At 38.5% G+C, this 19,055-nt stretch overlaps 1 protein-coding gene across 1 annotated transcript in view; it reads right to left on the bottom strand.

Annotated features, from left to right (window-relative positions):
- STX18 (syntaxin 18) overlaps nt 1-10,851 on the bottom strand; it is a 153,697-nt gene extending 142,846 nt beyond the window's left edge. Inside the window, exon 1 of the mRNA XM_044681456.1 lies at nt 10,638-10,851. Within this exon, the coding sequence (XP_044537391.1) occupies nt 10,638-10,823 (186 nt within the window). The 5' untranslated portion in view covers nt 10,824-10,851. The remainder of the gene's footprint in view (nt 1-10,637) is intronic.
- Between the last annotated feature and the right edge of the window lie 8,204 nt (nt 10,852-19,055).

Genomic DNA, 19,055 nt, shown 5'->3' on the forward strand with positions numbered 1-19,055 from the left:
AGAAACACCATTCAAAATCACCCTAGACAATATAAAATACTTAGGAATATACCTACCAAAACAAACACAGCAATTATATGAAAACAACTATAAAACACTTTCCAAACAAATAAAACTGGATCTAAACAGTTGGAAAGCCATTGATTGCTCATGGGTAGGACAAGCTAACATAATAAAAATGACAATTCTACCCAAATTAATTTACCTATTTAGCGCCATACCTATCAAGCTACCAAAAAACTTCTTTACTGAATTAGAAAAAACTATAACAAATTTCATTTGGAATAACAAAAGATCAAGAATATCAAGGGAAATAATGAAAAAAATGTGAAGGAAGGGGGCCTAGCAGTACCAGATATTAAACTATACTATAAAGCAGCAGTCATCAAAACAATATGGTACTGGCTAAGAGATAGAGAGGAGGATCAATGGAATAGACTGGGGATAAATGACATCAGCAAGACAGTGTATGACAAACCCAAAGAGCCCAACTTTTGGGACATGAATCCACTATTTGACAAAAACTGCTGGGAAATTTGGAAAACAATAAGGGAGAGATTAGGTCTAGATCAACATCTCACACCCTACACCAAGATAAATTCAGAATGGGTGAACGACTTGAATATAAAGAGGGAAACTATAAACTATAAACTATAAACAATAGTTAAGTGAACATAGAATAGTATACTTGTCATATCTCTGGGAAAGGAAAAGACTTTAAAACCAAGCAAGAGTTAGAGAAAATTACAAAATGTAAATTAAATGGTTTTGATTATATTAAACTAAAAAGTTTTTGTACAAACAAAAACAATGTAGTCAAAATCAGAAGGGAAACAACAAATTGGGAAAAAATCTTTATAATGAAAAACTCTGACAGGGATCTAATTACTCAAATATACAAGGAGTTAAAGCAATTGTATAAAAAATCAAGCCATTCCCCAATTGATAAATGGGCAAGAGACATGAATAGGCAATTTTCAGGTAAAGAAATCCAAAGTATCAATAAGCACATGAGAAAGTGTTCCAAATCTCTAATAATTAGAGAAATGCAAATCAAAACAACTCTGAGGTATCACCTCACACCTAGCAGATTGGCTAAAATGAAAGAAGGGGAGAGTAATGAATGTTGGAGGGGATGTGGCAAAATTGGGACATTAATGCATTGCTGGTGGAGCTGTGAACTGATCCAGCCATTCTGGCTGGCAATTTGGAATCATGCTCAAAGGGCTATAAAAGAATGCCTGCCCTTTGATCCAGCCATACCATTGCTGGGTTTGTACCCCAAAGAGATCATAGATAAACAGACTTGTACGAAAATATTTATAGCTGCGCTTTTTGTGGTGGCAACAAATTGGAAAAGGAGGGTATGTCCTTCAATTGGGGAATGGCTGAACAAACTGTGGTATATGCGGGTGATGGAATACTATTGTGCTAAAAGGAATAATAAACTGGAGGAGTTCCAGGCGAACTGGAGAGACCTCTGGGAACAGATGCAGAGTGAAAGGAGCAGAGCCAGAAGAACTCTGTACACAGAGACTGATATACTATGGTAAAATTGAATGTAATGGACCTCTGTACCAGCAGCAATACAGTGACCCAGGACAATTCTGAGGGATTTATGGTAAAGACGCTACCCACGTTCAGAGGAAGGACTGCAGGAGAGGAAACATATAAGAAAAACAACTGCTTGAACGCATGGGTCGGGGTGGACATGATTGAGGGTGTGGACTCGAAACTACCACACCAATGCAACTACCAACAATTTGGAAATTGGTCTTGATCAAGGACACATGACAAAAATAGTGGAAATGTGCAACGGCCATGGGTGGGGGAAGCGCGGGGGGTGAAGGGGAAAGGAGGAGCATGAATCATGTAACCATGTTAAAAATGAATATTAATAAATGTTTGGAAAAAAAAAAAGAAATCACTCTTATTGAAGAATTTAAAATTTTCCCCTGTTGTGAGTAAAACGGATCTATAGAATGGATGTAAAATCCTCATAACGAGGTTATCTATTGTTACTAGTATATGTCTATAGAATATGTAGCTACCTAGAACTCTTAACATTTCTATGTGATATGGTATATATGTTATAATGGCAACTATGTCTATCTAATAATGTGTTCACACTTACCCATTACTGTAAATATCCTAAAATACCAACCTGTCCTTTATGCAAATCATGGAAAAACACAGTGTTCTATCCTCAGAATGTTCATCCAGTTTGTCCTCTTTATTGTGGTTTAGCCTGCTAGGAAATTTTATGCTGCCAGTGTTTCTTGATAATTGTTGCTCTTATAGAATGTTGCAGATTTTGTCCTCTCAATTGTGTTCGTGATTGTAATAATGTTCTTATAATGTGTTTTTTCACACAGTACATTGTCCTTAAGAAATCTCGTCCATAGTAAGTCTATTGTCCATGTGTTGTTGTCGCAATTGTCCTTGTTGTGTTGTTGATCTTTGTGTTGTGTTGTTTGTTGTCCTATTTTCCTCTTCTTACCAACTTCACCTGCAGACTTCTTAAACTGATGTCAACCTCTTCTCCTGATAAAATCTTCTTCACATGTGAGCAATACAGCCAAGAATCTTTACCGGCAACCTTTGCAGACATAGATGTGAGCAGAATATTAAAAAGGTCCTAGCCATGCTGGTTCTGTGGCACTAGTCCTAGTAAAATTTTTTTTTAATTTTTTAATTTTCTTTTTATTTTAAACCCTTAACTTCTGTGTATTGACTTATAAGAGTAGTAAAGGTAGGCAATGGGGGTCAAGTGACTTGCCCAGGGTCACACAGCTGGGAAGTGTCTGAGGCCAGATTTGAACCTAGGACCTCCTGTCTCTAGGCCTGGCTCTCAATCCACTGAGCTACCCAGCTGCCCCCCTAGTAAAATTTTTAATATACATAGTGTCACCTGGATGTAAATCATGCAATGTAAAATCTATTGGTCCAGCTTGAACTAAGATTCCTAGCTCTTGTATTCAAGATTCTGTTCTGCAGTTGTTTGAGGTATTCTGCAACACTTAAATCTCCACCCAGCAAGAAGGCATAGGCGGGGTAAAATCCTTTGTCTGTTGTGGGGCATAGCCAAAAATATCTCATATGGGGAAACATGTAAATCACTTCTGGGCCAGGTTCTGATGTAAAACAACGCAAGTGGTAAAATCTCTGGCTATTTTAAATGAGTCTCTGCACAGAGTTTCCCACCCATAGTTTTAACTTCTTGGTTTATGCATTCTACCTGGCCATAACTTTGGGGATGGTATGGGACGTGGAATTTTGGTGTTATTCCTAAGTTTACATAAATCTGTTGCAAAAATGAATCCGTAAAATGTGACCCACAGTTTGAATCAATCTTAGATGAAATGCCAAACCTTGGCTGAATAGTGAAGTATACTGAATTATATATGAACCCATAGTATCTCTCAGTGAAGGCCAATGGACTTACTCACTGGACCACTGCACAATCAGGCCTCCAAGACAATGTTGGTAAACAGGTAAAAAAGGGATTTATTGATAATAAAGCAAAGGAATTAGGCAAGAGAATTAAGGAAATGGGTTTCCCTAACTCTAAGAAATCTCACTAGTCTCTCCCTTCTATATTTCTTGCATGGGAAATTCTTCATTTTCTTGATGCTCCCTAAGCTCTTTCCTGACACTAGTTAAGATCCCCAAGCCCTCACTGTCTATACCTAACTCTAATTAATCCTCCCAGTTGGTTTACATGATGAAACAATCTTTAGATGGCCAAGAAATGAACTCTTGCTGACTGAGTTTAACCCAGCTGGGCCAGGCCCTGAGTTTGGCCTCAAGCCCCCACACCAACAGTATCTCAGAATTAGATCAGGCTAGTTGATCTTCTTCAATTTAATCTTCTTAGTAAGGAAAGGTAAGGTACTTTCCAGCAGGTATAAACACTTCACTTCAACTTCACTATAGTTTTTATCACAGCAGGAACAACAGAGATCAGCTATTTTCTCTCTACTCAATTCCAAGGACAGGAAGCAAAAGCTCCTCTCAGCAGTTGAAATTCCCCCTCCGGATTCAAGAATCTGTTCTCATCAGGTTCCTAGTATGCAGCCAGATCTTATTCTACAAAACCATTTCTCTTACTTACATTTCAACCCATTTCTCTCTCTTTCCTTTCTATAGCATTATCTCTTTCAATAACATCTTAACAACAAAATTAGCTGTGTTCTTATTACTAGGAAATGCTTCAGGCCATCTCATCGGCTGATCCAAGGTTACCAGACAGTACCTATAGTTCCCAACTCTGTGCGTCTAAGAGGGAACTTCCTGTCCCCCTTTTAACCTACCAGCTGAGGGTGCCAAACTCTTATTGGGAAAACTAGGGAAATAAACTCAAATATTTGTGGGTTCAGTGGGGTGGATAGGAGACAGGAAGGGACAATGGGTAAGACTTTACAAGCTAGGGAACCAGGTTTAACTATAAGGAGAATGACCATTGACAGAAATGGCAGTTAAGCCTGACTAACTGTCACTCTGCCCTACCCAGCCTGTAATAACCTCAAAGTGTTAAATACATTAAATGAGGGCTTTAAAGTACTATAAAACACACAGGGAAACAGTTTAATTGTAATATGAGGGGATAGGAGATGGGGTTAGGTGAAACTATATCTAACTGCCCAGGACTGGAGTCAAAAAGGGTAAGTTCCTTAGCCGACCTGGCTTCTGCCAGGTTTTGACAGCTTGGCTAAGGACCTGAGGAAGAGGGCTTGAATTCGGGGTCTCACAACTGTTCTAGAGATGTTTTCAGGATATCAAGAATCAACTCCTCCACAGCCGATGATCCAAAGTAACCAGGTAAGGAGAGATATCTGCAAACTGTCCACCAGAACACAGGCCACTTCCCTACTCAGAGTTGACTTGCAGGATTGATGTCTTCTGCCTTTTCAACCTTCACCACTCTCCAAGATCCCAGGTCAAAAGGGACTGCAAATTGCACTTCTGCTCTGAACCCCTCATAGAACAGCAGTCAGTCTGTTGCTCAGCACTCTCCTCCCTACCCCCTGCATTCTATTCAGAATGTCCACGACTTCCAACAAAGGCTTTCCCTAACAAGCGTACACAAATCTGCTTTTAAACTTTTACAGACTATACCTATTACACAACCTTTGGCATTGTGATATAATCAATCTGTATATGCTCAAAGGGACAGTGACTTATAGGTCTACTTCCAAAAGCTTTTTATTTGAATATGCTTTGGTTAAATTTCTGACAAGTCTGGCAAGAAGAGCAAATCCTAGACACTACTGTTGTTATCCCAGGAGCTATCCATGACTTCTTTACAATGTCAAGCATTCCCTGTTCAGTAGGAAAATGACCCTGTTTATGGATGCTTTGACAGGTCTGACTATAAAAGGCTCTTGGCAGTATCAGTTTTCCATATGAAGCCACCCAAATGCCACTTTTTGTTCTCAGCCTTGTATTTTTGTTTCAATTTTAGCACCTCTTTCTCATTGTATGCTGTAGCCAGATCTTGTGGAGTCATCAGGGCTAGATTTAAGCATAGTTCAGGTCCACTAGTTGCCGCAAATTTAGCAATCTCATCCATCATTTCCCTGTGCAACAGAATCTTTTTGGTATGCACTTTGCAGTGCACAACTGCTATCTGCTTTAGTAGTTGTAAAGCTGCTAGCAGTTCACTTATTAATTGTGCATTGGCAACTGTTTCTCGAGAGGATGTTAAGAAGCTTCTTTGCAACCATAGACTCCTAACTTCATGACAGATCCCAAATGTATATTTGGAATCAGTGTAAATTGTCATACTCTTGTCCTTGGCTATGATACAAGCTTGCTTTACTGCAATCAGCTTTTCAGCCTATGCACTTAGATGTGATGCAAAAGGTGCTACTTGGTCTGGGGGGTAGGATGGGAGTGGAGCCTGGCACTCCATCTCTAAAAGGTTTGTCATCACTATCCTATTTTACTTAGTAATCTCATCAGTTCCCATAGATTCAATTATTACTATTTAGATGATTCACAAATCTAATTACCTAAGCTAATTACCTAATCAGCATCTCCAACTGCCTATTGGACATCTCAAACTGGTATCCCATAGACATTTTTTTAAAAATAAATTTTTAATTGATGTCCTCTTTTCTAACATCATCACAGCTATCCCCACTATCCTCCCTTTTCTTCTCCTAGAGAGCTACCTGATATAACAATGAATATTTTTAAAAGTGGAAAAAACATCACTACAACTGAACAATATACTGATAAAGTCATGTGCAATGTGTAATATCCGTGAGTCTTCTATAAGGAGTGGATGAGGGTTATCTTCTCATATCTCTTCATATGGTCATGTTTGATCTTTATAATTTTGTTAGACTCACTGTTGATTTTTTGGTGTGTTGTTCTTCCCATTTACATTGTAGTAGTTACTGCGCACATTGTTTTCTTGACTGCTTACTTCCTCTGCCTTGGTTGCAGGAGATCTTTCCGTGATTCTCTGTATATATCACAAACATAATTTCTTATAACATAATAATATTCCATTACATTAGCGTAACATACTTTGTTTAGCTACTACTGTCCAACCATTGGACATCTACTTTTGTTTCTAATTCTTTGCTATCACAAAAAGTACTACTATAAATATTTTGGTATATGGAGATTTTCTTTTTACTAATAACTTCCTTGGGATATAAGCTCAATAATGAAGTCTCAGTTCCAAAAAGTATTGGCATCTTAGTTACTTTATTTGCATAATTCTAAACTACTTTCCAAAATGGTTGTACCTTCCCACAGCTCCAACAACAATGTATTAGTGTGCCTATTATTCCACAATTCCTTCAACATTACTGTCATTTTTATCATCTTTCTAATTCTGCATGGCACTGTGAAGTAAAACTTCAGTGCTGTTTTATGTTTGTGTCAATTGATAAATCAATAAATATTTATTAAGTATCTACTCTGTGCCAGGCACTATGCTAAGCTTAAGGGAAAAAAGAAGCAAAAAACAGTACCTGTCCTCAAGGAAATACAATCAAATGGAGATGAATGCAAGCAAATATTTACAAAGCAAGCTATCCATAAAAGGAAGGCATAGAATTAAGAACAGTTGGAAAAGACTTCCTATAGAAGATGAGATTTTATTTGGGACTTAAAGGAAGCCAGAAAGTCAGTAATCAAAGCAGAAGAAAGGAGAGTGTTCCAAGTATAAGGGACAATGAGAGAGAAGGCCTGGAGCTGAGAGATGGACTGTCATGAAATAGACACAAGGCTAATGTCCTGGGATCAAAGAGTATCTATTAGGGAGTAAGATATAAGAAGACTTGAAAGGTAGGCTAGGTTATGAAGGACGTTGAATAGCAAACACATCATTTTGTATTTGTTCCTGGAGAAAAGAAGCTTCTATACCTTATTGCGGAGGTGATGACATGATCAGATCTGCATTTTAGGAAAACTGATTTGGTGTTTGAATGGAAGATGAATAGAATAAGAAGAGACTGGGCAGACAGATCCACCAGCAGCTATTGCAAAAATCCAGATGGGAAGCGATGAAAGCCAGACTGGTGGCAGCATCAAAGAAGAGATATTCCAAAGGTAAAAATGGCAAGCCTTGGCAAAAACTTGTATTTCTCTAATTGTTAGTGATTTGAAGCATTCTTTCATGGGATCATGAATATTCTATAATTCTTTTGAGAATTATTTGTCCCTATCCTTTGCTCATTTATCTATTTGGAGAATGGCTATCAACCATATATGTGGGTATGTTCGTCAATGTATGTATGTATATATTGCTTCTGTATCTTGGATATCACACCTTTATGAGAAATTTGTTACAAGGTTTTTTTTTTTCTCATTTGATCATTTCCCTTCATATCATATAGGTGTATGAATTTTTGTCTATGCAAAAGCTTTCCAATCTGTTGTAGATACCTTAAATTTTATCTTTATGATATCTCTCACATACACCTACTTCTCTCCTCTGATGCTGCCACACCCTGCTGTAAGCCCTTATCACCTGGACTATTTATTGCACCAGCTGGCCACTATAATGATAAATTGTACAGCCATGTGGAAATCAAGATGATGGACAGTTACCTGCTTGGAATGTAGAATGAACCAAGCTTGGCAGGAGCTGGCAGGTGCCAAGGGCAGTTGAGGCTTGGGTATAAAAGCTAGGATTTGATCTGACAGGGATCTCAGATTGGAAAGGGTGGTTTTGGGGTAGGCCTTAGGTGAGCTTATTCAGCCAATTAACCAGCAACCTATTTCAAATTACTTCATCAGTCCCTGATCCTGAACTAATCATCAAAGAAACATCAACACCTTATCAGCAGAGTAACTTGATTTAGGTTGGGCCACCAGGCTGACATCTGTCAAACCTGATTAACATCACTTCAAGATCATCAGTATCATCATTAGACTTAATTAATTAAGGACTTCCTGTTCCCTTCTTCCCAGCCATATCCTGCTTTCCCTTCCCTAAGCCTGTTAATAATTTTTAAACTTACTTCAGACTTGGCATTATCAAGACTCTTAGGGCTTTAGTGATCACATCCTTAGGATATTTGAAGGGAAGAGGAGTATTGTATCTTTCAAAAGCAGTGTTTAATTCGCAGTCAACCAAAGCATTATCCATTAGTCCAGAGTGTCAGTTAGACAAGATATCTGTATAATTCTAACTGCAGATTCATTGCCTGGCTGATAACTCTGGGAGACTGTTATACCTGGGGTTTGGGTTTAGCAAATTCATCATTTAAACAACATCTACTGCAGTGTGTGATCCTTTGAGATTCACTAATTTATAACTTAAGTGTCTCACTTAGGTTTCACTCCACCTTACCCTGTTCCAGATCCTTTATCATCAAAGGATTTACATAGCACCACTGGATCTCCCTGCCACAATTCTTTCCCCACTTCATTCCATCCTCAGTTGTCAAAGTGATCTTTCTAAAGCACAAGTCTGTCCATGTCACCTCTCGCCCTACCATCAATAAATTCCAATGGTTCCCTATCACTCTCAGGAAAAAATATAAAAAATTCCATGTACTTTTTTGATTCATTGATAATGGCCTTCTTGAAGTTTCTTCTCTGTGAAATGCCATCTCTCAACAAGTATTTTCAGTGGCTGTCCTTCAGACCTGGAAATGCTTATTCTCATATCTGTCTCTAACTTTTCCTGACTTCCTTCAAATGCCAGCTAAAATTTCATCTTTGGCAAAAGTTTTTATCAGTCTTCCTTAATCCTAATACCTACCTTCTAACACTAAACCTAATTCATTTTACATATATCTTATTTGTACATAGTTGTTTGCATATTTTCATCTTTATCAGATTGTGAGTTAATCAAGAATAGGATTTGTTTGTATACCCTATGTTTAGTAGAGGGCCAGATGCATTGTAGGACCTTAATAAAAGCTAGTTGACTAGCATATATAATTCATAAATAACTAAATGCACACACATTGGATATGTATTTTTAAAACATTTTTAAAAGGATGCACAATAAAAAAATTAGAGGATACATCTAATTCAACCTATTTCAGAGAAAAGCCTCTTTCCAATATCCCCATAATGCAGGTATCTAAGCCTCTGCTTTAAGACTTCTAGTGAAGAAAAAAATCAGTATGTCCCAAGGAAGCCCATTTCTTCCTTGGAATATCTTTAATTAGGATCATAAGATTATAAATCTCACTACTGATAGAAGGATCCTCAGAAGCCACCTCGTCATACTTCCTCATACAAGAAAATGAAGCTCAAGTAAAGTTATCTGCCCAAAATTACAGGTATGGGGCATGTCAGAAACAGTATTTTAAAGAACTGCTGTATTTCCTTACATAGAACCAAAGCCTGTCTCTTAGGAACTTCTACTCATTGCTCTAAATTTCTGACCTCTGGGACCATGCAGAACAAGTCTAATCCCTCTTGCACATGACAATCATTCTAATACTTGATTCCTATCCAGGCTCTGGTGAATACTTCACTTCTGCCTGGTGTGGAAAGAGAAGTGTCTTCCCAACCCTTATTTACCACTCTCTTACACTCAGGTCCATATGATGCCAGTATTGGAAGGGATTTCCTAAGATCATCTAGTGAAGTGGAGTTAGGAAGGCCACATCCACTGAGGAAGCCATATAGCCTCTGTCCCTCAGTTTCCTCATCTGTAAAATGTGGGCAACATATAGCATCTACTTCCCAGGGTTGTTATAAAAATAAAATGCTATATGTGTAAAGTGCTTAAGCGGAAATATAAATGTCAGCTAGTTATCATTACTAACAATTAACATTTCTATGCCACTTTAAGGTTTACAAACAGCAACCCTTGGAATCAAGCAATGCAAGTACTGTGTCATCCTACCATGTCTTGCCTCAGATTCCCAGAGTAGGAAAACATGCTAGGATTTAAAGTTAAAAAAAAAAAAAAAAAAAAAAAAAAAAAAGCTAAGTGCCAACCTTCATGGACTTTAGCCCTCAGAGCGTCTCTGGTGATAGTCGAGTACGACCACGTCATTCTACAGATTAGGTAAACTGAGTCCCTAGAAGTTTCACCGACTTTGACATTTGACAGGAAGAAGGTAACAGAAAGAACCCAAGAGCCCCACTGAACAGCGTGTCTTACACACCCGCCCCCCCTTCTCCGTTGCCCTGGCAACGTGATCACTCACCACTTCCCGGGCCCGGCTGGAAAAGTCCCCTTTGGGGCGGGGGCTCCGGCGAAACAACTCATCCCGGCCGCCGTCCGAGCCGCCGCCGCCGCCACCGCCACCACCGACCGCTACCCCTAAGGCCTTGTTCCGGGTCTTCACAGTCTTCACGCTGGCCCGGAACAGCAGCGTGATGTCCACGGCCATTGCGCCCCTTCTTCGCAGCCACCGTGTCCGCTCGGCCCCGCCTACTACGGAGACAGAGAGAATCCGAACTTCCGACCCTCCCCTCCCCGGACAACCGGGGTCAGACAACCGAGGTTCCGCGCCAGGCCCAGTCTCCGGAAGTGGTTGGGTTGCCTGCGCGCTCCCGAGTAAGGCACCGAGCGCTCGAGATCGCGCACACTCCCAGGAAATTCTATTTCCCTCCCTCGGGGGCGCGCACGCCCCACCCCCGCGGGTATCCATGTTCTTTGCGTCTTCTAGTCTGAGTATCCCTAAATCTAGGGGCTCCCGGTTTAGTATAAATCGGCAAACTGGAGACTCAGACGAGGAAAGTGACGAATTAACAGCCCAGACACGATTTGAACCTAGGTGGTTGAATTAAACATAGAGCAAAGATGGAGCATGGATTTAGAGCCGAAATGACCTTAAAGCGTCTTAACCTTTTGCGGATGTCTTGAACCTCCTGGGCAGTCTGGGGAAATCTAAGGAACCAACAGGCTGGGAGCTTCTTCAGGGCAAGGAGGCCTTTCCACTTTTGTGCCCAGTGGCAAGCATAGTGCCTGGCACATAGCAGGCGCTGGATAAATGTTTACACTGACGTCTTCAGAATAGCGCTTTTAAATAATTGCAGGAAATGCTCAGTTTTAGTGAGAATTTAGTGAAAAGATGGATATCACTTTTTTTTATCTAAGTTCATGTATCCCTCTGAAATCTAAGAGGTCTTTGAACCCCAGGCTGAGAAGCCCTGATCTAGCCTAACCTTCCTCCCCTTCTTTATATAAATGAGGAAACTGAGGCTTGAATCTCAAGTTGAGAACCCCTATCTAGCCCAACTCAACCCCCCTTTTTTATAGATGAGGAAACTGAGGCTTAAACTTCAGGTTAAAGACTCCTGGCCTAGCCCAACTTCCTTCCCCTTTTTTTATAGATGAAGAAACTGAGGCTCAGACAGATTTAATAATGTGATCTTAAAGTTCAACTAATCCAGACCTCTATTCTGCAGAAGAGAAACTTAAATTCACAGAGGTTATGAAAGCTGCCTGAAGTTCTACAGGAGATTATTTATCCACACCAGTGAATCCACACACTGGATCAGGCACTGTGCAAGGGGAGAAGGGATACAAAGACAAAAGCAGAATCTTCAAAGACACATTCTAAAAGAGTAAACTGTAGTTGTCCAACTCCCAAGTCCTGAGCTTTTTCTTACAGTAAGGCTACTGGAAAGTATAATATTAATCATAATCCTAATTTCTGTAGCTTTTTGTTCACAATTGACAGACATTTACTAAACATATGGTGCCAGAAAATATGCTAGGCACTGGGGACAAAAGTGGAAAATTGTCCCGCTTCTGGAGGAGCTTATACTGTTGAGAGAAAACATGTAATACAGAATACTACATATGCACATTAAATCAAAGATATTAATGATACATGTGAAACCCAGTAGGGAGAGAAAGAATAGGAATCACATAGCCATGGAAAAAAATATTCAAAAATAATTAAATAAATAAATGAACTTTTAAAAAATCAAAGATCTTTTGGAGGTAGAGGAAGCATTAAGTGCTCAGGTGACGAGGAAAGGTCTTCATGAAAAAGGTGGTGATTGAATTGAGTCTTAAAACTAAGGATTCTAAGACAGAGGGGAAGAAGATGTATGTATTTCAGGTCCTGGAGATAACCAGTGCAAAGGCATGGAAATGGAGAGAGTTAAAAAATATTCAATACTACTAGTAAGTAGAGTCTGAAGTTTGGATTCACTTTCTGAAACTGACAATTGCTAGGTGGTCTCTAAGGTACTTTCCCATTGTACATCCTTATGATCTTTTGACATCTAAGTCTCTTCCCCTTCTAATGTTCTAAAAGTCAATGAGGCTTCAGTATTTCAGATACTGGCCATTTCATCGATGTGGCTATATCAATGTACTCCACAGATCCATCTTGCTGCCTTTTTATACCTTTCTACATAATTTTCTTGAGTTAGTTGTATGCTCCCAGAAAAAATTTGTCACCTGGTAGTTTTAACACTCCTCTCCCCAACCTCTCCACAAGGCAGAAAAGGTGTAAGAACTAGGCAATTGGAGTTAAGCAACTTGCCCAGGGTCACATAGCTAGGAAATGTCTGAGACTATATTTGAACCCAAGACCCCCTGCCTGCAGGTTGGGCAGTCTATCAACTGAGCCACCTAGTTGTTCCTTAAAAAAATTTTTTCCCCATGGGTTGCCATGACCAAAGAATTCATGGCAATTCAATAATAGCCAAACTACTGGTAAGAAGCCTTTCCATATTTAACTAGGTTGGCCCTCCAGATCATTATTAATTAATTTATATAGCACTTTAAGTTTTGCAAAGCACCCACAACAATACTATAAGGTAGGGGCTATTGTTATCCCCATTTGACAGATGGGGAACCTGGGGCTAAGAGAGGCTAAATGTCTTGCCCAGAATCTCATGTCTAAGTAAATCACTGAGGCAGGATGTAAATTCAAATTCCTGACTCCAGGTCTAGCACTCTCTCCAGGTCCAGCACTCTCTCCACTAGTCCACCTAGCTATTTTGCCTTCATGATCAAGAAGATGCAGGAACTTGCCATGGAAATAGCCTTTGATAGCTCCAGAGTCACTTCCACACTACAATGGACCACTGAAATCAGTCTTTTGGAGAGATCTAGTCCAACAGCATTTGTAACATTAGTAGATATGTTGCTAAATTCCAAGTGATTCATTTAGTGTTTTTCCAGAAAAAAAATGTTAAAAAGAAAAAAGAGCAAGAATTGGGTAATCTAATTAAATGCTCATTCAACAATAGCTTACATGAGTACTTTCACTGTATAAAGTTTTTTGTTTTTTTTTTTTAATAGCAACTTGGGTTCACTTTGCTTAGAAATTCAGAAAATTATTGACTTTTTTTTTCCAGTTTGGAGTTTGGCTCAAGATTGTGATATCACTGAAACTTCAAGGGATCATAAATTTCATGACTTTCTAAAGAAGCAAAACTAATACATATCAAATATGGTACTGATTCCAAAGCCAGGGAGATCAAAAACAGAGAAAGGAAATTACAGACCAATCTCCCTAATGAACATAGATGCAAAAAAACTTAAATAGAATACTAGCAAAAAGACTCCAGCAAGTGATCAAGAGGGTTATTCATCATGATCAGGTGGGATTTATACCAGGAATGCAAGGATGGTTCAACATTAGGAAAACCATCCACATAATTGACCATATCAACAAGCAAACCAACAAAAACTACATGATTATCTCAATAGATGCTGAAAAAGCCTTTGACAAAATACAACACCCATTCCTACTGAAAACACTATAAAGTATAGGAATAGAAGGTTCTTTCCTAAAAATAATAAACAGTATATAACTTAAACCATCAATAAGCATACTATGCAATGGGGATAAATTAGCCTTTCCAATAAGATCAGGAGTAAAACAAGGATGCCCATTATCACCTCTATTATTTAATATTGTACTAGAAACACTAGCAGTAGCAATAGAAGAAGAAAAAGAAATTGCAGGTATTAAAATAGGCAACGAGGAGACTAAGCTATCACTCTTTGCAGATGATATGATGGTCTACTTAAAAAATCCTAGAGAATCAACTAAAAAGCTAATAGAAATAATCAACAATTTAGCAAAGTTGCAGGATACAAAATAAATGCACATAAATCATCAGCATTTCTATATATTTCCAACACATCACAGCAGCAAGAGGTAGAAAGAGAAACACCATTTAAAATCACCCTAGACTATATAAAATACTTAGGAATCTATCTACCAAAACAAACACAGGAATTATACAAACATAACTACAAAACACTTTCCAAACAAGTAAAACTGGATCTAAACAATTGGAAAAACATTGAGTGCTCATGGGTAGGATTAGCTAACATAATAAAAATGACCATTCTACCCAAATTAATTTACTTATTTAGTGTCATACCTATTAAACTACCAAAAACCATTTTTACTGCATTAGAAAGAATTATAACAAAGTTTATTTGGAAGAACAAAAAATCAAGACTATCAAGGGAAATAATGAAAAAAAAAACGTGAAGGAAGGTGGCTTAGCAGTACCAGATATTAAGCTATACTATAAAGAGCAGTCATCAAAACAATATGGTACTGACTAAAAGACAGAAGGGAGGATCAGTGGAATAGACTTGGGGTAAGTGACGTCAGCAAAACAGTGTATGATAAACCCAAAGAGCCCAACTTTGGGGACAAAAATCCACTATTTGACAAAAACTGCTTGGAAAATTGGAAAACAATATGGGAGAGATTAGGTTTAGATCAACATCTCATACCCTACACCAAAATAAATTCAGAATGGGTGAAAGACTTGAATATAAAGAAAGAAACTGTAAGTAAATTAGGTGAACACAGAATAGTATACCTGTCAGATCTCTGGGAAAGGAAAAATTTTAAAACCAAGCAATAGTTAGAGAAAATTACAAAATGTAAAATAAATAATTTTGATTATATTAAATTAAAAAGTTTTTGTATAAACAAAAACAATGCAACCAAAATCAGAAGGGAAACAACAAACTGGGAAAAAAAATCTTTATAAAAAAATTCTGACAGAGGTCTAATTATTCAAATATGCAAGGAGCTAAATCAATTGTATAAAAAATCAAGCCATTCCCCAATTTATAAATGGGCAAGGATATGATAGGCAATTTTCAGATAAAGAAATCAAAAGTATCAACAAGCACATGAGAAAGTGTTCTAAATTAGAGAAATGCAAATGAAAACGACTCTGAGTTACCACCTCACACCTAGCAGATTGGCTAAAGTGATAGCAGGGGAGAGTGATGAACTTTGGAGGGGATGTGGCCAAATTGGGATGTTAATGCACTGCTGGTGGAGTTGTGAACTGACCTAACCATTCTGGATGGCAATTTGGAACTATGCCCAAAGAGTGATAAAAGAATGCCTGCCCTTTGATCCAGCCATACCACTGCTGGGATTGTACCCCAAAGAGATCATAGATAAACAGACTTGCACAAAAATATTTATAGCTGAGCTCTTTGTGGTGGCAAAAAACTGGAAAGCAAGGGGATGCCCTTCAGTTGGGGAATGGCTGAACAAATTGTGGTATATGCTGGTGATGGAATACTTATTGTGCTCAAAGGAATAATAAACTGGAGGAATTCCATGTGAACTGGAAAGACCTCCAGGAATTGATGCAGAGTGAAAGGAGCAGAGCCAGAAGAACATTGTAGACAGAGACTGATACACTGGTAAAATCGAATGTAATGTACTTCTGTACTAGCAGCAATGCAATGACCCAAGAAAATTCTGAGGGATTTATGGAAAAGAACGCTACCCACATTCAGAGGAGTGGAAACATGGAAGAAAAACAACTGCTTGAACACTTGGGTTGATGAGGACATGATTGGGGATGTAGACCCGAAAAGACCACACCAATATAACTATCAATAATATGTAAATAAGCCTTGACTAGGGAGGGGGGACTGGGTTGAGGGATTGGTGAAGGGTAAAGTAAAAACATGAATTATGTAACCATGAAAAATTTTTCTAAAAATAAAAAATTATTTAAATAAAAGAACTTTAGACAACTGCTTAGAAATAGAACATGAAAAGCAACGTCAATAATATTTATGCATCTTCTCTCCTTATCCAAATGCTCTCCACCATATGTCCAATCTCAGGTTCTCAGACTACAGTGAGTAAGGGTCTTCCAAATGTTCCATGCCAACTCCCTAGTATATGATGAAGACAAAAATAGTTCGTGGGTTCTTCTTCAGCCTCTCTTTATCTTCCCACTCCACCTTTCTCAAGTTTTCTCCTCTTCATCTCAAGTTCCTATTACCCCAATTATCATTAGGCATATCTAATTGTACAAAATTTTTCTCCAAGTTCTTAAATTGGGAGATAAAAGAGGCAAGTATGCAAATACCTGTTATAGCCAATGAGTTATATGACCCTGGATAAGTCACTCAATATCTTTCTACCCCAATTTCCTCATGTATAAAATAGGGATAATCACAGCAAGTACCTCCCAGGGTGGTTTTGAGGATCAAGTGAGATAGTATTTGTAAAACTCTTAGCACAATGTCTGGTACATAGTAGGAATTTGATACATGCTTGTTTCCTTCTTTTCTTATAGGAAAGTCCGGCAGAGGGATAAGCTGCAAACATATATGATTATAATTTCATACATTATCTAATAAATGCATTGGAGATTTTCAAAGTGCTCTGTGAAGTTTAAGGTAGAAAATCATTAATTAGGGAAATTGGGATTTCATGAAAGTGCCAGTCTTTACTGATTACCCCTTATCTTAATTTTTCTCTTCCTTTCCCAAAGATCAGTGTGAAGATTAAAGTTAATATACAAGAACTAAGTATTATATTTTTAAAAGTTTATTAATAATAACTAAAGTAAAAAAGCTAACTAAAAAGGTGCTAACCCAGCCCAGTCACAAAAGAAGAGAGGAAGAGAGAGACAAAGTCTCAGAATTTATACAAACGTGACCACTCAACGTGGTAGAGAGATTAAAAGGAATTTTGGGAAATTCTAAGGGAATTCTGGGGGATGACATCCATTTATATAATTAATGATTTTCTACCTTAAACTTCACAGAGCACTTTGAAAATCTCCAATGCATTTATTAGATAATGTATGAAATTATAATCATATATGTTTGCAGCTTATCCCTCTGCCGGACTTTCCTATAAGAAAAGAAGGAAACAAGCATGTATCAAATTCCTACTATGTACCAGACATTGTGCTAAGAGTTTTACAAATACTATCTCACTTGATCCTCAAAACCACCCTGGGAGGTACTTGCTGTGATTATCCCTATTTTATACATGAGGAAATTGGGGTAGAAAGATATTGAGTGACTTATCCAGGGTCATATAACTCATTGGCTATAACAGGTATTTGCATACTTGCCTCTTTTATCTTCCCAAAGATCAGTGTGAAGATTAAAGTTAATATACAAGAACTAAGTATTATATTTTTAAAAGTTTATTAATAATAACTAAAGTAAAAAAGCTAACTAAAAAGGTGCTAACCCAGCCCAGTCACAAAAGAAGAGAGGAAGAGAGAGACAAAGTCTCAGAATTTATACAAACGTGACCACTCAACGTGGTCTGTCTTCATCTGCAATCTCTTTCACCTGATTCCAGAGGAAATCTATATTATCCCTCAGTCTCCTCATCTTAGCTGAATATTGGCATGTAGAGACTTCACATCAGCTAAGAAATCAGAGACAAATACCTCGATATCCTCTAGAGCAAGGGTCGGCAACATATGGCTCTCAAGCCATATCTGGCTCTTTTGAGGGCCAGATATAGCTCTTTCTGCAGGAGCCATAAAGTCAATTTTTTTTCAGGTGCTGTTATAGGAGCGTGCACTGTGAGCACTGACAGAGGAACCATGGCACAGTAACTAACAGTTTACGCATGACATCGTGCGTCACGTGATATGTCAACGTCATGACCTGTAGTACAGAGGTGCAATCAACCCTGAAAAAGGCTAACTGCAGAATTTCTGGCACTTGAGAGGGTTTAGAACCCTGACTAGAGGCAGTTGATCCGGGAGGCTTGGTCAGAGCAGAAGGGTCTAGCCTTTTCTCTTGAGATTTTGTAGCTTAGCTAATTCCTCTGGATCTCCCTGACCTTCCCTATTCCATTCCCCATTTCCTTTCCTAATTTCCTGTGGGTTTTGGGAGAAGGATGGATTTGGGTGGTAGCAATCAAACTTTGAAGACTTAGGTTTTCCCCATAGACAAGTAGGGCTTACCCTTGATACAAATTATCTCCTGATTCATTGTGTATAACTTCCCTAACCTAAAAGGCAACAAAGCCTCCCCAGCTGAGTGGGAGCAGGTGTCCTGGAGCTTCTCCTTAGGCTACTGTTAGAGAAACCTTGTATCCCTCTTTATAATCAACCCTGAAACTTAATAAACCCTGTTGTTATTTAATCAAACCTTTTGCTAAATCATTGGTTGAATGATAAAGGACAGATAAAGGAGAGATAGGAATAGTTTCTCTCTTGGTCCAGAGGGGAGTTGGAGGCATCCATCTTGGAGGAAGTGGTGATCTCTATACTTCCTCTGAGAAGCCTGTCTATTTCACAGACAGGGAAGAGCCTTGAGACTGTGTCTTTGTGAACTTGAGAAATTGACTAGAAAGCCCTCTAGTTAATTTCAAACCATTTCTGACTGGCCCTAA

The sequence above is a fragment of the Gracilinanus agilis genome, chromosome 6, assembly GCF_016433145.1.
Source record: "Gracilinanus agilis isolate LMUSP501 chromosome 6, AgileGrace, whole genome shotgun sequence".
NCBI lineage: Eukaryota > Metazoa > Chordata > Mammalia > Didelphimorphia > Didelphidae > Gracilinanus > Gracilinanus agilis.